Below are 18,128 nucleotides of genomic sequence, written 5' to 3'. Positions count from 1 at the left end.
GATTGATTCATGGGACCCAAGACAGGGCCTAACATTCTCTAGGTATATGACTCCACTAACATCCCAGCCCAGTAGCTATTCTGTTCAGTTTTTGTTTGCTTGCTTGTCTGAGATAGGGTCTCATGTAGCTAGGGTGGCCTCAAACTCATTATGTAACTGAGTATGATTTCGAACTCCTGATTCTCTTGGCTCTGCCTCCCAAATGGTGCGGTTACATATGTCACCACACTTGGCTCCAACATACTAATTTTTTTTTTTTTTTGAAAAGAGACTTGTGGGCTGGAGAAATGGCTCAGTGGTTAAGAGCACTGACTGTTCTTCCAGAGGTCCTGAGTTCAATTCTCAGCAACCACATGGTGGCTCACAACCATCTGTAATGAGATCTGAAGCCCTCTGCTGGTGTGTCTGAAGACAATGACAGTGTATTCACATACATACAATAAATAAATCTTTAAGAGAGAGAGAGAGAGAGAGAGAGAGAGAGAGAGAGAGAGAGAGAAAGAGAGAGACTTGTTTTGGCTTACCCTTTGGAGGAAAGGTTTCTCTGTGTATCCTTGGCTGCCGGGGATCTCTTTCTGTAGACCAGGCTGACCTCGAACTCATGGACCCACTTGCCTTTGCCTCCCCAGTGCTGGGATTAAAGGTGTACACCACCTCAGCCTGGCATGAGAAGGGATTTTTGAGGAGGAGAAACATACGGACAACTGAAGGTCTTTTAAATACACGAGAGAAATAAGAATAGCACCATTAAAGCTGGGGTGGGGGTGCCTGCTGTTTGTGGCAGCTGTGAGCCAGCTGCTGATGGCTGGCCTTGGCTTCTCTGATGTAAGGACACATCCCCCATCCCAACGGTTTATTGTTCACCAAACACAGTGTCCGCCTGGGATCTCTCTCAGCTGAGACCGGAAGCTGAGTGGAACAGATTAGACATCTCTCGCTGCATTTCCTTACATGCAACCTAGTAAAGAGAAGGACAGAACCACAGTGAGGTGGACAGTGCTCGACTGTTTCACCATCTGCTTTCATAACTCCGCCATTTCCTGGGTCGTGCTGGTCCCTTACTTGACTCCTACAGATGCTTCTCCATCCTCTCTTATGCCCCCAAAGCTGGCTCACGGTAAACTCTTGCCCTTTATTGAGCAGATGCATGGTTGGAGGAACACGATAGATCACCGGGAGAGTCTAGCTGCTGATATGATTGCAATCTGGTGTGTGTGTGTGTGTGTGTGTGTGTGTGTGTGTGTGTGTGTGTGTGCTTTTCTTGCACCTAAGGAAATACTTGCTTTGCCCTCACCATCCATTGTTTGGACTCATATTCAGCAGCTGAAACAAACCAGGGAATAGCGAATAGCGCGCGCGCGCACGCACACACACACACACACACACACACACACACACACACACACACACACTTCAGTGAGCAGACAGAGCAATGGAAAGCCCAAAGATGAATCTGAAATGTCGGCAATGCCGGGTGGCTTGCAGTGACACAGGAAAAGGGCTCACTGCTTTCCACTGAAATGAAACGAAGGGTTCTGGAAAGGATGGCTGGGCTCCAGGTCTGGGTGTCTGTCAGAGTTGGTAAAACATTGCGCACGGCTCGACACATCCCCTGTTGGAATTAGTTGGCATTTACTAATAAGAATCCCGGGAGAAGTTTGCCAATGTGGATATTTTTTGCAAAATAGCTTTGCAGGGGTAGGGCCCTTTTGCAAAGATTCTCTGGGAGGGAGGGAGAGAGGGAGGGAGGGAGAGAGGCAGCAAATGAGTCAGATCTGTGTTCATGGGGCTACCCCCTGGGACACGACTTGACTCATCCACAAATACCGACATTCCTTTTGAAGAAGTGGGCTGCAAATACTTTCCTGGTGGGAAAGTCACAGCCAGATTGACTTAACCATTGCTTTAGCAAGATGTAGCCACAGAAGCCAATCATTTGTAAATGCCTCTTTGAAATGTAATATGTAAATGTCTGCTGATGGGTTGAATAGGCCTATGGATACATTGAAAAATATTGGGGTTGGGGATTTAGCTCAGTGGTAGAGCGCTTGCCTAGCAAGCGCAAGGCCCTGGGTTCGGTCCCCAGCTCCGGAAAAAAAAAAGAAAGAAAGAAAGAAAGAAAAATAAGGCAGTTCTGGGTGGAAAAGAAAGTCTTAGGGAATGTTAACAACTCCAAAAAAAACACAAACAAACAAACAAACCCCCCCCACACAAAACATATGTATATATAATATGATCTCTTTGTGCACAAAATTTCTTTCTTTCTTTCTTTCTTTCTTTCTTTCTTTCTTTCTTTCTTTCTTCTTGTCTTTCTTTCTTTTGAAATTGGGTAATACTGGTTGGCCTGGAACTCTCTTAGGTAGACTAGGATGGCTTCAAATTTATAGAGCTTTCTATCTCTGCCTCCCAAGTGCTGGGATTAAAAGTGTATGTTACCATGTTCTCCTCCTCCTCCTCTTCTTCCTCCTCTTCCTCCTCCTCTTCCTCCTTTTTTTTTTTTTAAAGAAAAATAAGTTCTGCTATTGTAGCCCAGGCTGGCTTCCAACTCATAAACATCCTGCTTCGGCCTCTCACGAGCTGGAATTACAGGTATATATGATTAATATATGATTAAACATAACACGTATGCAGACATGTGCTGGAGAAAATTCCGCAGGAAAATACCAACACTGGTTTTCTGGGAGGGAAGACCATATCTAGGATAGGAAAAGAAGTCCAATTTCCTCAGCTGGGCCTAGCAGAGCATGTCTGTAACCCCAGGTCTCTGGAGGTTGATGGCAGGAGAATTACCATGAGCATGAGGCCATGAGTCTGCGGCTAGCAAGGTTCTATCTCAAGGGACAAAAAGAGCTGGGCATGTTGGTGCATGTCTGCACTCTAAGAGAAAACAGCACATGCATGGCTTCATTCCTCTGCGTTGCTTGGCATAGTGCTTGCAATCTGCGCCTTGCCTGTAATGCAGTTGGGGGCTGTTGGGGAGGCGGCATGGCAGGTAGAGGTGCTTGCCTCCAAGCCTGATGATCTGAGTTCCATCCCAACTCTTCACGGCAAAAGGAGAGAACTGACTCCCAAACTTGTCCTCTCATTTCTGCACGTGCAAACCTCCACGTACACCACACACACACACACACACACACACACACACACACACACACACGATTCTTTTAATCTTTTTTAAAGATTCATTTGTTTAGTGCATTTGAGCGTTCTCCTTGCATAGATGTATGTACACCATGTGCTGGCCTAGGGCTGGCAGAGATCAGAAGAGGGCACCAGAGCCCCTGGAACTGGAGTTACGGTTGGTCATCGGCATCTCACCACGTGGATGCTGGGAACTGAACCTGGTTCTCTCTCTGCAAAGCAGCAATGCTCTTAACCCATGAGCAACTCTTCCGTGTGCCGCATTCTTTTATTTGTTTTTTTTTTGTTTTGGGGGACAGGGTTTCACTTTGTAAGAGCCCTGACTGTCCTGGAATTTGCTTTATAGTCCAGGCTGGCCTCAAATTCACAGAGAGCCGCCTGCCTCTGACTCCCGAGCGCTGGGACTAAAGGTGTGTGCCACCATGCCCTGTTCTGAAAATAGAGGAACAGGAATAGTTTGAAGGGTCAGTAAGGCTTTCTCCTGTCATTCTTTTTCCTCAAAGCATGCTCAGTTCTTAATAGAAAAAAAATTTACATTGTTATAATTCTCTTAAATTCTTTATTTCACTTATTTATTTATTGTGTGTGTGTGGAGGAACACTCAAGTGTGGGCAGGTGCCAGTTGAGGGCAGAAGAGAGGACATCAGATTCTCTGGACGCAAAGGAACCGTGGTTATCAGGAGCCACACTTTTGTCCTCTTCAAGAGCAGCAATCACCTTTAACCACTGAGCCATCTCTCCAGCCCCCTTTCTTTTCTTTCTTTCTTTTAAAAAGTTGGTAATCTGCCAATTGTAATGGTTATAAAATATGTGGGGTTTTTGTTCTTTGTTTGTTTCTTTGTTTTCCCATTTGTTTTGTTTTTGAAACTGGGTATCAATGTGTAGCTCTGGCTGGCCTGGAACTAGCTACGTAGATCAAGATGGTGTCGAACTCATAGCCATCTGCCAGTCTGCCTTCCAAATGCTTTGATCAAAGGTGTGCTCCACTGCTCCTGGCAAATATTCAATTGTATGTAGAAGTTCCCTCTTCCTTTTTGTTTTGTTTTTCAAGACAGGGTTTCTCTTTGTAGCCCTGGCTGTCCTGGAATTCACTGTGAAGACTAGGCTGCCTCGAACTCAGAGATCTGCCTGCCTCTGTCTCCCAATTGTTGGGACTAAAGGCCTGTGTCACCACACCAGCCTGAAGGTCTCATCTTTAACCTCAAGTGAGAAAACCGATTGGAGTATTGGGGGGTGTGTGTGTGTGCCGGGATTGCTGTTACATTCAGTGGTCCCTAAAGTTCTATACCTCATATGGCAATCTCCTGCCTCACACGTTGGTGAATTGTACGACTAGATTGACGACCCTCGAGTCTCCACAGAGCAGCATTTAACTCTTCTTAATGCTGGTGGACACCAGACTAGAAATGACCTTTTACCGAAAGCCCATCCAGCCGGGGAACCCCAAGCCTGGTTTCTTAAGCAGGGAAAAGGTTTTCTGTATCTCTGTGGGAAAGGGAATTGGGGTTGCTCCAGGGATTGCTGAGAACCAGATGTGTGGGAGCAGGCCAGCCAGTGTCTCTAGACCTCTGTGCGAAGGACTTTTCTGCGCCTGCGCAGAACTTGCCCCTTGGTGTTCACCATAAAGAAACCGTTTGCTTCTCCATTTAGTAGTGTTGTTATAGTTGCCCTAATTCCTGCCCCAGGGAAAGGTTCTGAGTGTCGGTGGAGTTCAGAGACCTGGAGCTAAGAACACATGGCAACAGTAACCTGGAGTGAACCCTGGCGAGCCACCTGCCTCCTCTTGGCCTTCCTTTCTCTGCTAGATAAAGAGATGTGGTTCCATGATCTCCCTGAATGCTCACCTAATATCCGGGAACTTGAGGGAAGAACAAGTTCGATGCCACATTCTCTGAGGTTGGAGTTTGCTAGATACCTGCTGAAGGGTCACAGGGAGAGGTGGTCAAGAGGTTTACTTCATAATTTGCTTCTTGCCTTAATCCTGCCCTGTCCTGACAATTCTGAGAGAAACCTAGAGGCCCTTTGTAGGCTGTCAACCTTTCTGCCATTTTATCTCTTCCCTCCCTCTCACTAACAGCCCCACAAGCTTTGGGGGACAGTGGTTAGCTCAGTGTATAGATAGACGTAGGGAGGACCCCCAAACCTTTGAAAAAGATTGTATAAGGCAAGGATCCTACAAGGACATGAGGCACGACACATAAAACTTGTTTACATCCAATTCACACTCCATTTGGGCCTCAGCTTGATTTTCAAAGGCTAGAGTGGGTTTGTGGGTGAAGAAAAAGAAAAGGAAAGAGAATTGTAGAGCACACTCAGGAGGACCTAATTCCTTTCCCCAGCTCACATTCCTCCGCCCCAGTCCCGCTGCCTGCCGCAGCCTTCACTGCCAAGGGGGGCCCTAGACTCCCGCTCCAACTATTCCAACCATCCTGAACAGGGTGGGGCGCCCGGCTCTTGGGTCCCTCTCCGCTGCCCCTCCGGGGTTGGTCTCCCCTCCAGCCCCGGTTCCTCCCTTTCTGGGGTGGGTCCAGCCAATGGCCGACGTGACTCCAGGTTTGGTCTGGGAGCCGGGCAACTCGCGGATTCCCCGCCCCACAGTTCTGGCTAGAGTCCCGGTGCGCACGGACGTGGCTCGAGTTTCCTCCGCTCTAGGCTCCTGCTCGCTTTCCCCTCTCTCGCTCCTCCTTCTCTCCGGGTCTCCCGCTCCAGTTCCACCGAGTCGGCCCCGCACGGCTCCGGGAAGCCATGGAGGATGTCACGCTCCATATCGTCGAGCGGCCGTATTCCGGATATCCCGATGCTTCCTCCGAGGGCCCGGAGCCCACCCCAGGGGAGGCACGGGCCACCGAGGAGCCGTCGGGGACCGGTTCCGACGAGCTGATCAAGTCGGACCAGGTAAACGGTGTACTGGTGCTGAGCCTTCTGGATAAAATCATCGGCGCCGTTGACCAGATCCAGCTGACCCAAGCCCAGCTGGAAGAGCGACAGGCGGAGATGGAGGGCGCTGTGCAGAGCATCCAGGGAGAGCTGAGCAAGCTGGGCAAGGCGCACGCCACCACCAGCAACACCGTGAGCAAGTTGCTGGAGAAGGTGCGCAAGGTCAGCGTCAACGTGAAGACGGTGCGAGGCAGCCTGGAGCGCCAGGCTGGCCAGATAAAGAAACTGGAGGTCAACGAGGCGGAGCTGCTGCGGCGCCGCAACTTCAAAGTCATGATCTACCAGGTGAGCCCGCGGGGCGGACCGCGCCCAGAGTTGGGGGTACCCCACCCCCACCCCCGCGGCCCTGGCCTGGGATCCGGGTGGGGACACCGGGCTGAGGCTCGTCTCTCCGTCAGTCCGGCCGGGTGAGAGCGGTCAGGAGCTCCTCCCTCCTTCCCGTGAGCCCAGCTGGAGTGGGATTCAGGGAGTGGCGAACTCTTGGGGCTCACAGAGGGGCGCACCCTGCGCCTTCCTCTCCAGGCTCCTCCCCTCGGTCTCTAACTCTATTGGAAAAGTTAGCGGGCTAGGCTTGGGAACGCTGAAAGTTCCCAGCTTGTCTCTGTCAAACGCCTTTCCACTTAGAGGAAGTTTTTTTTTGGGGGGGTGCTGGGGATGCCCGAGGTCCCTGGTGGTCTTTGGGTACCCCTCTGTAAGCAGACACTAAAGGTGGGGCCCGGGGCCTGGGGCCTCTGGCGCTGTGGGCCCGATATAGAGGGTGATTCAGGGCTCAGGCACGCAGTGGCGGGGGCGCCATGCAAGGAACACGACCGTCAGTCCCCCCTCACCCTATCCCCGCGCCCCCGCACCAACCTTGGCTGCCCACGCATGTCCCCAGGCCGTGATCTGCCCCTGGCCTTTAGGCACTTTCAGTTCCCTGGGGACAGCCTGTTTTGCGGTGCGCGGGCGCCTTTGGCGCCTGGTAGGAGCGGGTGGGGCAGGTAGGGTGGGCGTTAGAAGTGTTAGTGGGGCTGGTGGAGGTGGCAGTCTGGGCGCTGTGAATCACCCCCTCATGACTGCGGGGGCTATGTCCCCGAGCTCTGAAGGTGCTGGCGGGTGGAGGCTGCCTCACTCAGGCTCCACCCGCTGCATTCTTTGCACCTTTCTGGGTTCCTCCTGCTGTAGTAGCTTAACCCCTAAAGCATCTGAGAGTGTCAGTGCAGATTTGTCCCTGCTCTCCCCTCCCCGATCCCCTTGACAGAAAGTCTGAGCTGAGTGTGGAATTGGCGCTCTTTCCCTGGAAGGGAATGTGCTGAGCCCAGCATCCTCCTGCTTGGGTCTGGTTGGTGCTTCCATTCCTAAGAGGACTGACGGTTGTAGGGTTAGTTTATGCTCCTGAGGAGAATGGAAAAATAGAAGACTAGGTCTCCCGCACGCCCCACCTTTAAGGACCTGTGTAAAGGAGCTGTGATCACCAAGCTCTGAGACTTGCCTGATCCCTGATCAGGATGCTTCAGAGTAACCATGTGATGTGAGATGAGGACCTTAGCTTCCTTTCCCCCAAGAGTAACCGTGAGCTGTGCGGATGGATCAGTGTCTGGGGAAGAACTGAGCAGTCTGTATGCTTGGAGACTGGTGGTAGGACAGAGGCAGAACAGGCCTGCTCCAGTGCCTATCTCTACACACTAATGAGACACTCTTTCAAGGGACTTGCAAACAGTTTTGCCCTGCTGGTGCATACCCATGGCCCCATCATTCCTGAGGCCATGTAACTAACACGACTCAGTCTAAAACCAACCAAGCAAAGAGCTTTGCTTCTCCCATTTATAGCACCCGCTGGGGAGGAGGAAAGCTGTTTTCACTGTCTAACTACTCAGAGGCAGGAGGTTTGGGTCCTGTGAGTTGTTTTTGAGACCTGTGTGGCCCTCTCGGGTGATGTTTAGGCAAAGAGAAGTAAGCTAGCTCTTTTCAGTGCTTGTCACAAAGAACTCGGATAGGTGACTTTCTCATTTTAAATGTCCCAGGTTGTGCAAACTGGGGACATTCTCATCCTGGAGGTAAAGCTCCCCACGCTGAGGATTCTGAGAGAAAGGACAAATGTCGAGTGGGTGGGGGACTTCCCTGCTGAGGTCGGCGTCCTCTCTGTTCTGTTCCAACTCTAACATTTGACAGTCGTCACTGTCTGAATGATGGGGTGGGGTGGGGCACTCACCAGATGGCTTTGACTACGTCTGAACCAAGCCAGTGGGTGAAGAGGGCAGAGAGTTAAGAGAGAGTGGCTGGGGACTGAGACTGGAGAGATGGCTCAGTCGTAGACAGCACTGAGTGCCCTTCCAGAGAACCAGTCACCCCCATGATGGCTAACAACAATCTAACTCCGGTTCCAGGGGGTCTGACACCCTCTTCTGCCTCAGCAGGGGTGCTGCACAGACACGCATACAAGCAAAACACCCATACACAAAATAGAAAAAAGTAAATAAATCTAAAAAGAAAGAAGGAGTCACTTAAGTGACAGGGACAAGCTCAGAGGTAAGGACTGGCTTCCAGGACCTGGGGTAGGGCTCAGAGTTGCAGAGCTTCCCAGAGTTGCCCCAGGATGTTCCAGGTGGGGTGAGGGGGAGGAGCCTCCCTGGTCGGATCCTCCCGGGTCTGCAGAGGTCCACGGTCTGAGAAAAGAATAGGGTAAAAATAGCCGTGTGTCTTGGCAGGCCTAATAGGGAAGACTGGGGGCGGCAGAGTTTATGGGAAACTCAGGATAAGGAGATGGCCAGGCAGAGAGAGCAAGGCAGGCTGGGCGGGGGGTGGGGAGTGGAAGGGGGGGGAGATACTGACTGGAAAGGAACTTCGAGAAGATAGGAGTTTTTAGAGGGGAAGTAGAAAGGAGATTCGACGTTACCCCTCTAGGTGTGGGGGGTCATGATGTGCAAAGGGGACACTGTAGAAGAAGGTATCCAAGGGTCTGGGAGCCTCCGTGCTGGGATCAGGATGTCTGGCCACCCATGCCCTATTCCTGATGTCGGGATACCAGTGTGTGGCTCTAAACAAAAGGAAGCGGTCTCATTCTGTCCTATAGGGTAACATTTTTTTAGTTTTTTTTTTTGGTTCTTTTTTTTCGGAGCTGGGGACCGAACCCAGGGCCTTGCGCTTCCTAGGTAAGCGCTCTACCACTGAGCTAAATCCCCAGCCCTAACATTTTTTTAAAATATTTATTTATTATTATATACAAGCACAATGTAAGCTGTCTTCAGACACACCAGAAAAGGGTGATTCCCATTACAGATGGTTGTGAGCCACTATGTGGTTGCTGGGATTTGAACTCAGGATCTCTGGGAGAACAGTCCGTGCTCTTAACCACTGAGCCATCTCTCCAGCCCCAGGGTAACAGTTATAGGCAACAGCTAGTGAAGGGGAGAAGTGAATGATTGAATTCTTTTATTATTTTGTTTTATTTTGTCTTGTTATTTTAAGACAGAGGTTTGCTGCTGTTGTTGTTTTCAGCTCTGGCTGTCCTGGAACTCCCTCTATAGACCAAACTGGCCTCGAATTCGGAGATCCGGCTGCCTCTGCCTCCGTTCTGGGATGAAAGGTGTGTGTCACCACTGCTAGGCAAGGAAGTAAAGTCTAAGGGTTGTAGACTGAGGGCCACTGGGAAGTCTGGGTAATTTGTGCAGATGGAGGCAGATGGGCACCGTGCAACCCAGGAGAGCCGAAATCCACACGGCCACTTGGACAGTGATGATTTTGATACTTCCAGGGCTAGATTGGAACCTAGAAGGGGAGACAAAATGGAAACGAATACTTTCCGGAAGTTGTAATTTTTTCCAAGCTCAAGCACCCTAGGCAAAGTGATTTGCCATTGCCCTATCCCCCCAAAGGTGTGTTAGTTTGGATGAGGCAAAGCTTATGATACCCTTTCGATCTGCTCCCCAGGCTTGGGGAGAGGACCCAGAAGCCTTGAAGAGATCAGATTACTCACAGACATTAGAGGAGAGACAGTATGGCTGGAACGAGGGTTTGCTGGCTTCTCCTCAAAACTTCACCAGCCTTTAATTCCTTCCTTCCTGTACTCCACGTGAATCACAGATACCTTTCTCTAGAAGAACCCTAAACCTTTATCTAAAAATACTTGCAGCTTGTTTCTCTGCTCCCTTTTACCCCCTCAGCCTCATCCCTGTGGGGTATGTCTAACTGACAGCTTTGGGCTGTTTTTCTTGGTCATGCAATCCAAAGCAGACAGGGTATTTTTAGGGGCATTCCCAGGACTGAAGGAAATCTTACTATCTGCTCACCCACTACCCCATTTTAAAAGTCAAATCTGACTGCTGTAAAAGTCCAAGTTAAAAAGGTGAGGGGAGGGTATAAAGCCAGCAGCCGGCAGCAAGAGGGGACAGGGTAGCACACCGTTAAGCAACAACGTCAGAGATGAGTGTAGCACGGGCCCGTTCCCAGAGCTTAGGTGGGATAGCAAAGCTAATCGCAACACTACTCATGTGAATATTTCATCCTTCGGTGGCTCTAGCCCTCTGAGCTAGAAGATAACCAGCTTCATCCTCTCCATTGTGTGTCTTAGGAAGCTGGGGCCTAGACCGGGAAAGTTACTTGCCTATTGTCACTTAAGCGATGAGGTAACCTTAAAACTGGGGCCAGCGGGGCTGGGGATTTAGCTCAGTGGTAGAGCGCTTACCTAGGAAGCGCAAGGCCCTGGGTTCGGTCCCCAGCTCCGAAAAAAAGAACCAAAAAAAAAAAAAAAAAAACTGGGGCCAGCTGAGTGTGGTAGTGCACAGCTGAACTCTAAGCTCTCTGGAGGCTTTGGAAGCAGGATTGTGAGTTTGAGACCAGCCTGGGCTACTTAGGGAGACCCTCTCAAACAACCACCACCACCCCAGACAAGCAAACAGGATAGGAATCTAGCTATGTTGGCTAGAGTGCTTGCTTAGCGGGCTACAGCCCTGGGCTCCCATCTCCAGCACCACAAAAATTGGCTGGGTGGTATGTGCCTGTAATCTCAGTACTCAGTCTGGAGAGGCAGGAGGATTAGAAGTTCAAGGTCCCTCTTGGCTTCACAGCCAGTTTGAGGTCAACCTGAGCTACAGGAGACGCTGACGCAACAAGTAAACTGGGCAAGAACCTGGGTATATAGGCCCTGTGGGGGGTGTGTGTGTGTGCGCGCGTGCACGTGCACGCAGATACATGTGCTATGTTGGCCAGCAATAAAATATTGATGGCCATTAGTGGCTGAAGCAGAAGCAAAGACTGGTCACCTAGAATGTGAGGGCAGTGAGGAGAAGTTGCCCGGGATAAGGAGTACAAACCAGGGCAGCCATGGGCGTCCCTGGCTTAGGTTCCCTTTCTAGGAGAGTCATTTCCCACCCACCTCCCTGCCATTCCTGCCTCTTCCCCGGACTCTGCAGGCAGGGACCTGTTGCTGCCTTGGGACTTTTACGTGCTTTACTGAACATCACTATTGTCTGAGTCTGCTGCTCCCCCAACCGTCCCTCTCCTATGTTCTGACTCCACAAAGCAAGAGTGTGAGCTCAGCTCTGGAGAGGGTCAGAAGCTGCTCCTGGGAATCCTGGAGGCCCACCTGTCCTGAAGATAGCTTGTTTTTAGATTCTGATTTCTCTCTGTGTTACAGTGCCTGATAGCAAAGGAGGGAGGAGGTAGAAATGACGCCAAAAGGGAAGTAGCCAGAATGTTCTTCTTTTTGTGTCTATCCCCTTTCTGGTCCAGGGTGGCACCTACGCATGCCCACCCTGCCTTGGGGAAGAACCAGAAGGAAGGGAGTGTGAGTCTCTTCCACTCAGCCGAGCCTTCCTGTTAGGATTTACCAACTGGTCTCAAAACATTCCTTCTCCATGCCTGGCAGAATCTCTCCCCACTCACTCCAGCCCCTCAGTAAGCCATGACCATCTCGTGCAGGACAGTGACATTGCAATAGAGGGTGTGAGCCATAGGAGAGGACCAGGGAACATTTTGGAAGACAGGAAGGAGGTGGATGGGGGTTCAGCTGAAGTGGTTTATTAATTCATGGGCTTGGGTTTGTCCCACCCCTTCCTAGCCCTTGGGCCCTCCTAAAGAAGTGTTTCAAATGTGGTTTCGGCACACCCTGATTCATTCTGGGGCCTCTCCCTCTTCAACCAGACCCCGCTCCGCATGCCACAGAGGCCTCTTTCTGTCAACCTCCCTGCATTCATCCCAAGTGCCATTTAAACCCCTTTTCCTCATCTTAGCCCAAGAAGAAGCCGAATGCACCCTCTGGCCCAGCCACACCCAAGATCGTGCCTCTTGACCTCCTGCCTGAGACTGAGCCCTTTCACCTGAAGCCTGAAACAGTGCCTGACCGCCCAGCCTTTGAGCAGATGCCCAGCCCACTGCCCTATTACCCAGAGCCTGGGCTCCGATCCACCCCAGAGGAGCCAACGGCTGGTGGGAGGATCTAGGATCTCCTGGGACACCGGGCCCTCTGGGAACAGGGTGTCCCTCCCAGTTCTTATGGGCTCATCATTTGATGGAAGACAGTGCCTTCATGGCTCTGTCCTTTCAAGCTGCTGTCCATTATGGGCTGGCAATGGGTGTTGGAAAATGCTTCTGTGCCTCAGTGCTCAGAAAAATGTTGTGTGTGTGGTGAGGGTGGAGGGTAAGGAAGTGGGTTCTCCCTTTCTTGGGTGGTGGTGGGGATGTTTTGCTCTCCCGGTGCTGTGGATGGACCCCAGAACTCCCTGCATGCTAAGCAAATGCTCGACCACAGAACTGGTTGATTTCTTTTTAAACTGTAGCTCTCTCAGCACCAGACTTGAGCTGCACCCGAAGGCTGCCTTGCATAAAACTGCATGAGACTGGGTGTGTCTTCTGGTTCCCTCTTCCCTGCCCCCTCACTCCCTACCCCTCAGGGACAGGCCAGCTTGGCTCAAAGCCTCTTTGGAGGGGGGCCTTCATGAGGCCCAGGCCTGGGAGTTGTTCCGTGCCCTCTTCACCCACTCCCTGTAGCTGAGGAAAACATTTACACTTACTTTTTTTTTTTTTTCTTTTTCATTTTCTTTTAGGAAGTGTTTTGCAAAGGGATCCCTTATGTTTGCCAGATCCTACCTTGGGTGGGGCACCCAAAAGCTGCCAGCTCAGAGAGGCCCAAAGGGAGGACATTTTAGCTGACTCCACGCACAAAGCTTCTCAGTTCTTTTCATCCATCCCCCTAGGGAATCCTTGTGCATTCCCCCCCCCCATCTACCTCCCTCATGAAAATTTAATACTATAGATATGCGTTATGATTGTTTTTGTATGGGGGTTCTTTGGAGCACCACAAACAGTCCTAATAACAGAGGCCCTGCCATCTTCCCGAGAGTCAGTTCTGTTCCTCTTGGGAACAATGTCGACTGCTGAGGGAGCTGTAGAGAAAGTGCCTCCTTGACTCCATAGCACAAAGCAGAGAGAGGTCTTGGGCTTTTAGGACTCCCCGCTTCATTTCTTATTCACAATGCATCTTCCGTGCCACAATATCGTCTCTTCTACTAGCTCTTTAAGCAGATCTTAGGTCTCAGAATCAACTCCAGTGTCTTTCTCTGCACCAGTGTAAATAGAACTGATTAGCACTAGGTCAAGAGAGGCTCCTACCCCCAGCTGGCTAATACTTGTCCTTCTCTCTAACAAATATGAAATGCCTAGGGCATAATGGGTGCTCAGTTTATACTTTTTTTTTTTTCTGAGACAGCGTTTCTTTCTCTGTGTAAACAGCCAGTTCCTGGCTGTTCTGGAACTCTCTCTGTAGACCAGGTTGGCCTCGAACTCACAGAGTTCCACCTACCTCTGCCTCCTGAGTGCTGGGATTAAAGGCATGCACTACCATGCCCAGCAGATTATAATCTTTTTTTTTTCTTTTTTCTATTTTTCAGAGCTAGGGACTGAACTCAGGGCCTTGCGCTTGCTAGGCAAGCGCTCTACCACTGAGCTAAATCCCCAGCCCCGCAGATTATAATCTTATAGTGACTTTGCTAAGCCAGAAGGTCTTCCTTTCTGCAGCAAGGGTGGGAGGTGAAGTGTGAGTGCCTTCCTGGCTTGGGGTGCTAGCTTGGCAGGGGCCGGGGAAGCCATGCATGCTTTTGTTCAGACCCGGTCATTAAAGGTAACTCTGGAAACCAAGCCTGTTGGGAGTGGTGGTTTTGTTTAATAAAAACGGGAAATCGGAACAAGCAGGACCCTCCCTTCTTGCTCTCCAATGAGGCCCCTCCATTGCCCTAATCACTCTGGCAGATACACAGGGTGAGACAAAGGTGCCAGAGCGAGGGGAGGTGCTTTTGGATTGTGTTGCTGGCTGTTGTAGCAACAGACAGGCTGGGTGGGCCCAAGACAGCGCTCCAAGGCTGTGAGTCATGAGGGAAGCCTGACTTGGAAATGGGAGTGGAAAAGAGAAATCCACTAATGGAGGGAAAAGCTAATGGTGATGTGCTGTGTTCAGAGCCAGCCTTCAGGACATTGTGCAGGGACTCAAGCCAAGTTCTTTCTTCTTGCCCACATCCCAGCTTTCCATCCAGAAGATGGTGCCTCTGGTAGAAGCCATTTCTCTTGGGGAAGTCCACCATGAAGTCACCCTTCTTGGACACCCTCCTAGGCACCCTTCTTGGGAAAGCCCAGGCATAAACTTCTCTTCCCTTGGACCACTCCCCAACACTATAGCAGTGAAAGTTGGGGTAGGCAGGAGAAGCCTGTGGTGTTCTCCTTAGCCTTATTTTCTGAGCTCAGCTGGCAAAGACCTTTATCTAGAAGTTAGAGGCCAGAAAAAGCAGCTCCATCTTCAGGGTAGGGTGGGACAGAAGGAGAGTCACAGGGGTTGGGGTAGGGGTAGGGGCAGGGATTTGTTCTCCAGGAGTTGAGACTGTTTCCTGACTATCTTTTATTCCATCCACATTGTTAGACCTTAGTAAAATTTGTGTGTGGTGTGTGTGTGTGTGTGTGTGTGTGTGTGTGTGTGTGTGTACACGTGCCCGTGCTCTGGTAGGTATTCAGACTAGGAGTTAAGGGGTGAAAAAAAATTTTAAAACAGGGTGTCACTGTGTGTAGTCCGGCTGGCCTGGAGCTTACTTTGTAGACCAGGCTGGCTTTGAACTCACAGAGAACCACCTGCCTCTGCTTCTCAAGGGCTGAGATCAAAGACCTGCAATGCACCAATGCACCACCAAGCCTGGCCCAAGAGAATGTATGTATGTATGTATGTATGTATGTATGTATGTATGTATGTATGTATGTATGTATGTATGTATGAATGACAGGTGAATCTGGGTTGAGATGCCTGGAAAAGGTGGCAGAGAGTTTCATCCTAGGGAGTCCTAAGATGATGTGTATGATGTCAGTCTTGATTGCAAGAGACTCAAAGGGTACTGCCGGAGTCAGAAGGAATGCTGGGAGAGGCTGAGGCCTTCCTACACTCAGTACAAGGAAAACATTCTTTCAGCACCTCAGTGAATAAGATGTAAAGGGATGGCAGATGCCCTAGGATTCTATCGGTAGGACTAAGCCCCACTTGTGGCAGGTGGAGACTACAAATCCCAGCATGCCCTGTGCTCCGGCTACCTTGCCTGCTGGGAGGTGTAGTAGTGTAATAGATAGCATGAGGTGGCTTGGTGCCCGACAGAGCTGGTGCCCAGTTGGGAGAAGAAATGGAGACAGCATTCCTTTTCTGTTCCTGCTAATGTTATTGACAAGGAGGGAAGGAAGTTGGGAGGAGGTGTTCCTAGTTTCTAGTGTAAACCAGGAAACCCCAGGGGATGTGAATGGGAGGGAATAGGAAAGGGATTGGGGGTGGGGAAGGCATTTCTGTAGCAGGTGGTATAAAGATTTCATGTAGCCCTTGAATAGATGTGTTTCTGTGTATCCTTTTCCTGTGCACGCGCGCGTGTCTGTATGTGTGTATCTTTTTATGGGAAGAATCAACTTATGTTGCCTTGTTTTCTCAGGAGATGGGATTTTCTTATAATTTTCGAAAATGACCTGGAGAAAACATTTTGGGAAAAATGTGCCCTCCTCCCATATTTCTTGGATTTAAAAACCTATAAAGAGCCTGGGCCATTTTAGGAGCTCCCATTTTTGATCTAGGTCAGACTTTTTTTCTGGTCTGTGCTCACCCATGAGTACTTTTTGGTAGGGGGGTGCTTAAAATCATGAATTGTTGATCGCAAGTCAGGTTATTGAAAAATGTCCACAGAATCAAGAATAGGACTGGTGCTAGGAGCTCTGAGAGGAAGAGGAGAACTAAAAGTTAGCTTAGAGTTCTAGAGCTCTAGGCGGTCCTGGATGGGAAAGCCACCCTCCTCACTCCTGGCTCTTTAAGCTCCGGCCTGGGAAACAAGATTAGAATAGCAGTCCTCCCTTCTCTTCCAGGGCAGGGAAAACAGGAGCAGAAGAAATGTTCAGGCTGGAGAGAAACAGATCCGTGGCATTCAGCCAGTTTCTTCCCTTTCCTCTTATTTACACGTAGGGGTATGGGATGCCTACTGGTAGAGCCAAAGAACATGAGAAAGTCAAGGACGGAAACCGTCTGCTGTAGGCCGAGCTCTCCTTCCTCCAAACTGGTTAAAATCCCAAGAACAAAGATCCTTTACTTTAGCTTAGAGCTACCCCACTTGGGGACCACCTGGGATCAGCTTTGTCCCCATCCCCCTAGAAGCTTCAACTTCTAAACTCTCCGAAATTGTTTTGTTTTGTTTTTGTTTTTTTTTGTCCCACTTGGGGCAGTGTGTAAATTAGGGCACCAGAGGGCGCTCTGCTATTTTCAAAGTTAAGCTGTTTTCTTCCGAAGTCACAGCCGCTTAAAGCAATCATAGCCGTAGCCATAGTGTACAAGGGTTTGAAGGTCCCTGGGAATATTTAGTATAATCATAATGGTGATCAATTTCTGACCCGAAGCTCTGCTCTCTCCGCGTGCTGCTGTCTGTATAAGGACTGTGCGACGCACAGATTATGACCACATCTGTACCAGGCATTGGGGGTGTTTGAGAGCGAACAATTCTGGTGGATTTCACCCTCATCACATAGGTTCCCATGCTCTCCCCAGAATCGCCAGCACTTTGCCCGGAGTCCCATCCAGCCCTCTCTCTGCCCTCTTCAGTGGCATTTCTCATCTAGGCTCTGTTCGCCTTTTAGGATGAAGTCAAGCTGCCGGCCAAACTGAGCGTCAGCAAGTCTCTGAAAGAGTCGGAGGCGCTGCCAGAGAAGGAGGGCGATGAGCTGGGCGAGGGCGAGCGGCCGGAGGAGGACGCTGCGGCGATCGAGCTGTCGTCTGACGAGGCGGTGGAGGTGGAGGAGGTGATCGAGGAGTCCCGCGCCGAGCGCATCAAGCGCAGCGGCCTGCGGCGCGTGGACGACTTCAAGAAGGCCTTCTCCAAGGAGAAGATGGAGAAGACCAAGGTGCGCACGCGCGAGAACCTGGAGAAGACGCGCCTGAAGACTAAGGAGAACCTGGAGAAGACGCGGCACACGCTGGAGAAGCGCATGAACAAGCTGGGCACGCGCCTGGTGCCCGTGGAGCGACGCGAGAAGCTGAAGACGTCGCGCGACAAGCTGCGCAAGTCCTTCACGCCCGACCACGTGGTGTACGCGCGCTCCAAGACCGCGGTCTACAAGGTGCCGCCCTTTACCTTCCATGTCAAGAAGATCCGCGAGGGCGAGGTGGAGGTGCTGAAGGCCACCGAGATGGTGGAGGTGGGTCCTGATGACGACGAGGTTGGCGCGGAGCGCGGCGAGGCCACTGACCTGCTGCGCGGGAGCAGCCCCGACGTGCACACGCTGCTGGAGATCACCGAGGAATCGGACGCCGTCCTGGTGGACAAGAGCGACAGCGACTGAGCAGGACTCACGGGGCTCTGCCCTGGAGGCCGGTGCCTGATCCTGTCCTCCCTGACCCCCACTCCTGCCCACCGCCTTTCTCATTTCAAACTTTCTCTTTTGCATTCTAAGCCCAGTCTGGTTGGGCTTTTTTTTTTTTTTTTCCCCTTTCTTTCTTTTTCTTTTTTTTAAAGCGGGGAAATCATATCCCCTGGAAGAGCAGCCTTCCAAAGCATAGGCCTTAGACCGAGGGATAGATG

At 50.8% G+C, this 18,128-nt stretch overlaps 1 protein-coding gene across 2 annotated transcripts; it reads left to right on the top strand.

Moving 5' to 3' along the window:
- Window positions 1–5,735: 5,735 nt before the first annotated feature.
- On the top strand, window positions 5,736–17,997 carry Cavin1 (caveolae associated protein 1). 2 transcript variants are annotated; one of them, XM_087570775.1, is made up of 2 exons: window positions 5,736–6,363; window positions 12,288–14,190. In XM_087570775.1, exons 1-2 carry the CDS (start codon window positions 5,887–5,889, stop codon window positions 12,495–12,497), a joined length of 687 nt encoding a protein of 228 aa, XP_087426901.1. In that variant the 5' UTR covers window positions 5,736–5,886; the 3' UTR covers window positions 12,498–14,190.
- Window positions 17,998–18,128: the final 131 nt, after the last annotated feature.

This window comes from Rattus norvegicus, chromosome 10 (genome assembly GCF_021556685.1).
Source record: "Rattus norvegicus strain SHRSP/BbbUtx chromosome 10, alternate assembly SHRSP_T2T, whole genome shotgun sequence".
Classification (NCBI taxonomy): domain Eukaryota; kingdom Metazoa; phylum Chordata; class Mammalia; order Rodentia; family Muridae; genus Rattus; species Rattus norvegicus.
Note: the sequence above shows the minus strand (reverse complement) of the source record. Positions and strands in the feature narration are given on the sequence as shown.